The sequence below is a fragment of the Physeter macrocephalus genome, chromosome 1 (genome assembly GCF_002837175.3).
Source record: "Physeter macrocephalus isolate SW-GA chromosome 1, ASM283717v5, whole genome shotgun sequence".
Classification (NCBI taxonomy): Eukaryota; Metazoa; Chordata; class Mammalia; order Artiodactyla; family Physeteridae; genus Physeter; species Physeter macrocephalus.
In genome coordinates, this window is record NC_041214.2 from 86988856 (window position 1) to 86997097 (window position 8242).

The window sequence follows — 8242 nt, forward strand, 5'->3', positions numbered from 1 at the left end:
CTCTAGGCCTTTTAGAAAACATGGAGTTGTTCCTTTGGCCACATATATGCGAATCTACAAGAAAGGTGATATTGTAGATATCAAGGGAATGGCACTGTTCAAAAAGGAATGCCCCACAAATGTTACCATGGCAAAACTGGGAGAGTCTACAATGTTACCCAGCATGCTGTTGGCATCATTGTAAACAAACAAGTTAAGGGCAAGATTCTTGCCAAGAGAATTAATGTGCGTATCGAACATATTAAGCACTCTAAGAGCCGAGATAGCTTCCTGAAACGGGTGAAGGAAAATGATCAGAAAAAAAAGGAAGCCAAAGAGAAAGGTACTTGGGCTCAACTGAAGCGCCAGCCTGCTCCACCCAGAGAAGCACACTTCGTGAGAACCAATGGAAAGGAGCCTGAACTGTTGGAGCCCATTCCCCATGAATTCATGGCATGATGGGTGTAAAGAAAATAAAAGACCTGGACTGTAAAAAAAAAAAAAAAAAAAAGCACTAATTCAACTTTTTGTTTCCAACAAAATTTCACTTCCTGAGTGAACCATATGTTTATACAAAGGAAAAAGCACAATTTTTATAAAAAGTTTATAAATTTACAGTTGAGGGCCCAAACAAGTTCAAACTTCTTCAACAAATGTTGGTCAAAATGGATAATTCCCACTGTAAAAAAGTACACTTAGATGCATTCACTTTCCTGCAGATTTTAAATGAACAAGATTTTGACCTTTAGACTGTTTTTTGGGGTTTTTTTTGCGGTATGCGGGCCTCTCACTGTTGTGGCCTCTCCCGTTGCGGAGCACAGGCTCCGGACGCGCAGACTCAGCGGCCATGGCTCACGGGCCCAGCCGCTCCGCGGCATGTGGGATCTTCCCGGACCGGGGCACGAACCCGTGTCCCCTGCATCGGCAGGCGGACTCTCAACCACTGCGCCACCAGGGAAGCCCTAGACTGGTTTTTTAAAAAACTAAGAAGGAAACCCAAAATTACACAATGAAATGTGCCTTCCAATCTAAAAACAAAACAAAATGTTCACAGGAATGTAAAAGTAACCACTGACTATTCAAATTACTAAAAACAATGTTGCAACTGCAACATCCTTCTCTCCCTATTTCAACCAGTCTTCCTCCTGTTTTCCTTACCAATAGGAAAATTAATGTCTGAAGCTTGAACAATGATGAAATTTTTCTTCAGCAAGAGCTGCCATTTACGTTGATTCTACAACATTCAAGGCAGTTATGTCCACATACCAGACTTAAGCGCCACAAGATTCATTTGTGAAGGATAATAAAAATAGGAATTAGATTTAAAGCAGCACAATAGATCAGGACACTACAAGGAATAAATAGTACAGCTTCCTTGCTATCAAAAAAACATGCCCAGCCGCCACAAATCTTCTCTTTTGATACAACCACTTCAATATATCACTCATAAAGTACACAATGCTTTTAAAAGTTTTGCTTATACATAAGGCATGTGAATAAAAAGACTCTGAAACATTATTTTCAAATGCTATAGAAACCTACACAGTAATGGGATTATAGGAAAACTGTAAAAATTAGGAGTGCGAATGATGAGACTTTTATTTCCTGGCATTCCTGCCTCTATTACAAATTTAATCTAGTCTCACAAATGTATACAAGATATTAGAGTTCTCTGAATCTTGGTTTGTCTTCCCAATTTGCAGCCAACAGGAGCTGGAATACTGGAAACAACTCTAGAAAATCCCTAACATCCTAATTAATATAGAATAGAAATTACATTCAAGTCTAACACACGTTCACTATAATATTCCATACAACTTAATCAGTATCTTTTCCTCTTATTTTATATTCAATGATTTTTTTTTTTTTTTAATTTTTTTTTGCGGTACGCGGGCCTCTCACTGTTGTGGCCTCTCCCGTTGCGGAGCACAGGCTCCGGACGCAGAGGCTCAGCGGCCAAGGCTCACCGGCCCAGCCGCTCCGCGGTATGTGGGATCTTCCCAGACCGGGGCACGAACCCGTGTTCCCTGCATCGGCAGGCGGATTCTCAACCACTGCGCCACCAGGGAAGCCCCTTTTATTTTAAAAACAAAGACAGCACATGGTTTCTGACCAACACCAGGGATTAGAAGCACTTTCAAATCACTTCTCTCAACTTCTTTTTTTTAATGAAATTTAAACTGTGAAACAAACTGAGCACAAAGCCACATTCTCTAGGTAAAAAGTGCCGTGATTACCTCGTTACCCAGTAATATTAACAACAATTTCACCAGAAAAGTAGAACTTTTTAAGGTACACTTTAAAAATTACTTCCTTTGCCACACAGTCCTGGAATCTAACTTGCAAAGCTGTCCTAAACAATCCATTTGTATCTCCTGGGTCCATCAAATCACGCACACTATGTTTTAAAAACTAATACCAACAACAGCAACAGCAATCAAACCAGGTGTACGTTTTTTACAAGCAATAGCCCTAAGCTCCAAATAAAATTAACACCAAAAAACAAACAAACAAAAATCAAACGACATTCTCTTAGAAGTAGGAGTTCCTTAGTTTTACAATAGTTTTCTTTGCTTTTCACTGAAAAGAAAATGGCAAATGAAATTAACAGTGATAACGATGAGAACAGTTAGTTCCCAGGCAGAGGATGCAGGAATTTACAACCCAGGCTTGGCCTAGAGATCAGCGGGCACACACACATCAATGATCAGGGGACGCTTTCAAGACATGTCACTATCTAACGGAAGTTCTAAAGGCCTTATTTTTAAGGCCTAAGGACAGCCCTATAAATGCATTGTAAAACACAACCTAGCAAAACTCCATTCTCCAAAACAATTCAAGAGTTTCCTACGATGCCCGAAACCGAAAGAGTCTGTGCTCTGGACACCCTCAGGACTGCCGCCTCTCTCAAGGCAGGGAGGCCAGCCCATGTGAATCGGAGTGCCACCACGTCAGTTTATGTGACAGATCCACTGGGAGCATCCGACGGTGATCGGCGCCCTCCCGGGCCGACGCTGCTGGAAGAGGAACAGAAATGCCATCTTCAGGGCCCTCCTACTTCCGTTCTCAAAACAGAAATGCACTGTTTCTCCTAGTCTTCACCCCTCAGCCCGGTACCTCTCGACAGCGGTGCCCCTCCAAAGAGCTTAGGTGTAAAGAAAAGCTTATAGTCTCGTACCAAGGTGGACAGAATGCTGTTGGTCAAAGCACTCCCACCCCTGACTCCCGTGCAAAATCAACCGTCAGCGCCTTCCGAGGAGCCCCCCCCCGGCAGGGGACACGCCAGCAGCAGAAATCGACATCCCAGTTCGCCCCCCACTCCTCCCTCCTCTGGGTAAGAGGAACTAAGTGAACTGCAGGAGGGCGCCCTGCAAGCTCCCTCAAAAAGGGGCTGGGGTGGGGGTGGAAACGAAGAAGCAGCGGAAGGAAGGGGAAAGGACGAGCGGCAAGAGGAAGGGGACGAGAGCGCGCACCGCAAAGGGCACGAGTCTTCGGGGACGCGGCTGCACCTCAGTTCCCCGGAGCTGGTGCGCCCCGCCTCTCGGGCGCTCCGCCCCGGGCAGAGAGCGAGGAAAGGGGATAAGGAGGCAACGTCCTCCTCTGGCCCAGCCTCGCTCCTCACGAAGGGCTAGCCGGGGCTGTCGTGCCCCCTCCGGGTCGGGAGCGACGGCATCTGCAGCCTGCCCCGTCGGAGGGCGCGGACTACGGGGCCTCCCGCGCGTTCCGCGGGCTGCCTTTCACGCCCCCACCGCCGGGGGAGGCAGCTCCGGGTGACGCCGGCCCGGCGCCGGGTGGCCGCGTCGGCTACCTGAAGCGGGGCGAGTCCTTCAGACACTCCTCGAAATCCACCGTCATCTTCATCCTGCCTCCGCCTCGTCTCGCAGGCGGCGCTGGAAGAGCCGAGGGAGCCGCGGGAGCGGCTGCGCTGGGGACCCAGACGGCTACGGCTGGCCCACGGCCGCGACTAGCGCTGCGCAGAGCTGCGGAGGGCGCCTCGCCCGCTGGTCATAGCAGCCGCGAAGAAGGCGGCGGCAGCGACGGCTCGTCAGGCCCCAGTCCTGCCCCTCTTCCTCCCGCCCCCAGCAGAGGACAGACCTCGGGGAAACGACCCGGAGTGACAGCCGCAGCCAGCCAGCCACGAACACGATGGCCAATGGGAGGGGCTTCCGGTAGCCCCGCCTGCGGGCGCTCGGGCAACTCGCCTGAGCGACGGTAGCAAAGCCAGTGAGCGGCGCGATCGTGGGAGCCTCCTTGCCAAAAGCGTCCCGAGGGCCAACCAGGATGCGCGGGCGTCGTTAGGCGGGACGAACCGGTTGCTGGGAGGCCGGCAGCTGAGGCTCCTTGGGAAGGAAGTCACGTGGCTGCGCGCCGCGCTTCTCCCGGAGCCCCCGCCTCTTCTCCTGCTTCTCCAGCCCCGCCCTGCTGAGTTGCCAACAAGGAGGAGCCGCCGCCTGCAGGTCTGATAAAGGAGAGTTGCTTTTCAAGGCAGCTTTGGCAGAAATCTGAAAAGGGTAAAAGAGTAGAGATTATAAAAGGAAGAGATGGTCTAAGCCACCACTTCCTTTCAGTTTAGAGAAACTGAGGCCAGGAGAGGAGCGAGGGTAACTTTAATGATAAAATCTGTCTTTCACTTACTGGCTTCATCACGTAATAATTTGAAAGTATCTCCCATGTATTGATATATATTTTCATATAACCAGAGACTACTTTCAGAAGGAGCTGGCATTTGGGGTGGGCATGGAAAGATCAGAAGGATTTAGACAGATAGGGGAGGCAGGGCGTTTTGTGTGGAGGAACCGTTCTCAAAACCACAGAAAACATTCCTCCTTACTGACGCCTTTCTCTCAGTAGCCTTTGCCAGTTCTAAGATGATAGGATTCTGAAAATGCAGGCTCATTTACTCAACTTGCAACACCTGCCCTCTGATACACGATTTTTCTAGGAGCCACTGTAAGATATTCATCTAATGATTCCCACAATAATCCCACAATCCCCTACTTCTGATTCTTAGATGCCATGGACTCATGGCATGTAAGTAAAAAGTACCATGGATACATTGTATTTAATTAAGTATATACTTATAAACTCAACCTGAAAACCATACCCGTAAAAATGCACTGGGAGGGTGTTAGAACAGCATAGTGGCTCTGGAGGTAAACTTCCTGGATTTGCCTGCTAGCTTTCTCACTGCAAAATGAAGATAACACCACTGATCTGATAGAGTTGTCCTGAGGCTGAATAGATAAGAACTCAAGGCAACAGTGCCACATAGTAATCATTCAGTTAATGTTGGTTATTATCATAATTGTACCACTTTCTTCTTCAGTACCATAAGCAGAGGTTAGGTTTAAGTCTTCTCATTTCCACTGCCTAAAGTCTTATATAATAACCCTTTTGACCATCTGGTTAAGTATAGCATGATGGCATGCTGTTTTTCATAACGTATGGTTGTATCTTGATCTCTTCATCACCTTTAGAAAGTAACAGCATACTTTTGAGACATTTCAAAGAATATACGAGCATTATATATGTTTCTTCTTTGTTTATAAACTTGGTTTCTTTTTTTAATTGAATTGCATATCCCTAGAATCTACACAGCTTCTCTCAATAACTAGAAACTATTGACAGTTAAACATTCAGTGTCCTCAGACACTTCAGTTAGTCAAGACAACCTCTTCTAGATTTGTAACTTTTGCGTCATTTAGAGAGTTGGCCATTTCTACATTTAATTGTATTCGGTATGCATGACAACTAATCTGTATATACAATATCTTATTTTTTCAATGACTCAACACAATGTAACCTTTTGGAAGACACCTAACATGACACTTTGAGATTCAGATTAAAATTCAAGTGCGGGCTTCCCTGGTGGCGCAGTGGTTGCGCGTCCGCCTGCCGATGCAGGGGAACCGGGTTCGCGCCCCGGTCTGGGAGGATCCCACATGCCGCGGAGCGGCTGGGCCCGTGAGCCATGGCCGCTGGGCCTGCGTGTCCGGAGCCTGTGCCCCGAAACGGGAAAGGCCGCAGCAGAGGAAGCCCCGAAAACAAAAAAAAAAAAAAAAAAAAAAAAATTCAAGTGCATGGCACCATCAATGCAAATAACTAAGCTAATTATCAAACGAACATCTTTCTGTGGATGGCTAAATTTACATATACCTAGTTAGTGATAACACTGTCACAATTTTTCTTTGCCCTGTGATAAAGCAAGCATTTGGGGGTGTCAATTGTAAGATACATCCTAAATTGAGAAATATTAAAAGTGAGATAGGGTAGGAACATTGAGTCTTAGAAGAATTACAATATTATTATTCTTATAATAATGGAAACCAAGGCCCCAAGATACAAAAATAACTTGCTAGGTGACTCAGGCCCCATGATCCAGGCTCTAACTGCAAACTGCCCACTCTCCCTTTAGAATTCAGCCTTTACAGTTGTGGCTCTGTCTGCCTGTGAAGCATTTCCTTTTCATCTCTTTAAAACACAGCTCAGATGCCACCTCTTTCAGGAAGCCTTCTCTGTTTGCTGAAATACAGACCTCTCTTTTCAACACACAGTGAAAGTTAGTTACCAGGCCCAGTCTACACTCTTAGATGATATAAATGATCAAAACTTAAATCTCTTCCAAATTTCTTCTCCCCAGACTTCCTAGTTCCTTCCTCCAAATCCTCTGGAACCCTGCATACCCACAGCCCTTCCCAGTATGCTTCTGATTTCCTCTGAGAATACCTTTGACTATACATCCTCTCAAGCAGAGGTTGTTCAGTGCCCCCTCTCTGATCCTTCTGAACCAGGATACATAGTCAGCAAGAGTCTAACTCTTGACAGCAACTTATAATTTATATTCCACCTTCATGTAAGAATTTCTTCTTTGAGGCTAATATCATCTAAATAAACCACTGTCTTACTTGCCTCATTGCTGTTATCTACCAATTTCCTAGTAGCCCCCTCCCTTAGCCTGACTAATTGCATTGCAAATTATCTCAAGAAAAGCGAGTTATGATGAAGGTAACCATGAGCAGTTACTAGAACTGAGAAGCCCAGAAACTCAGGCATCTCTGGGCACTGGTTTCCCTCTCTTAGCAGCTGTATCCTCTCTCTTTCTCACCTACTCCCCAACTCCCACCAGTTTCCTCCTTGCTCTCTTAGGGATTCTGTTCCCCTGTGAACCTGGCTTGCATATAAGCCCTCATTGCTACTTGTTCCTTCAACAAGTTGGTTGTCAGATGGCTATAGGGGCCAAGCAGATAATGTAAATGAATGAAGCTGGCCAGGTGTGAGCATATGGCGTGGGGAAGGCCATGGTGAAGGGAAAAGCAGGTGCCCTGTGTTCTACTTGGCTTCAGTTTTTGCCATATCAGACTTTTGAATTTTACAAGAGAAACCAAATAGCCAGATTTCAATGTGAAACCTTCCAATTCTCAAATGTTGGCAACCTATTCAAAATATTATAAAACATTGCACAGGTCATAAAAATATATCCGGGCCACTCTGCAACTTCTGCTAAATATTTCTTGACAATTCTTGATGTATCCTTTCAACCTATGCTCCTGGAGCTTATCATTTTAATCTGTTTTCCAATTCCCAGATCCCAGGAGAAAATCCAATTAACCCAGCTCATCTTTTCATGACAGGTCACACAGGTCCCTGGTGAGCTGACAGAAGGGCAGGATCACTCAACTTAATCATTTGTACAGGAACGGTGTCAGGATGCAGGATTCAGGACAGCTGACTACTAGACAAGACAATTTCCCTAAAAGAAGGTGTTGATGGCCAGGTCCCATAAAACACAGCTAGTAAACTCTCATCCAAGACTTTGGCCTCTCACTCATAGTCTTCCAACCCCAATTCCTACCCTCAGCTAAAGAGATTTCAACATTCACTCATCCCTTCTTCATTCAATAATATCCATTGAGCATGTACTCTGGCCAAACCCTGTGGTAGGCTCTGAGGTTTACAGGTGAAATAAACAGTGTCTCCCGGGATTTCCCTGGTGGCGCAGTGGTTAAGAATCCACCTGCCAATGCAAGGGACACGGGTTCGAGCCCTGGTCTGGGAAGATCCCACATGCCACGGAGCAACTAAGCCCGTGCACCACAACTACTGAGCCTGTGCTCTAGAGCCCGTGAGCCACAACTACTGAGCCCACGCACCACAGTTACTGAAGCCCTCTCACCTAGAGCCCATGCTCCGCAACAAGAGAAGCCACCGCAATGAGAAACCTGTGCACCACAATGAAGAGTAGCCCCCTCTTGCCGCAACTAGA

The 8242-nt window shown here is 46.4% G+C and overlaps 2 protein-coding genes across 6 annotated transcripts in view; one reads left to right on the top strand and one right to left on the bottom strand.

Annotated features, from left to right (window-relative positions):
* The window catches only part of LOC112065012 (60S ribosomal protein L21-like), a 4129-nt gene extending 3648 nt beyond the window's left edge, over window positions 1-481 (top strand). The window contains 2 exon segments of the mRNA XM_055086658.1: window positions 7-86; window positions 89-481. Coding sequence (XP_054942633.1) covers window positions 7-86; window positions 89-438 — 430 coding nt within the window. The 3' untranslated portion in view covers window positions 439-481.
* ACAP2 (ArfGAP with coiled-coil, ankyrin repeat and PH domains 2) overlaps window positions 1-4097 on the bottom strand; it is a 165634-nt gene extending 161537 nt beyond the window's left edge. The window contains exon 1 of one of the 5 annotated variants that reach the window (XM_024124166.3): window positions 3788-4097. In XM_024124166.3, coding sequence (XP_023979934.1) covers window positions 3788-3840 — 53 coding nt within the window. In that variant the 5' untranslated portion in view covers window positions 3841-4097. The remainder of the gene's footprint in view (window positions 1-3787) is intronic. The other 4 variants (XM_055084628.1, XM_055084629.1, XM_028492521.2 and 1 more) reach the window with 4 other exon arrangements.
* Window positions 4098-8242: the final 4145 nt, after the last annotated feature.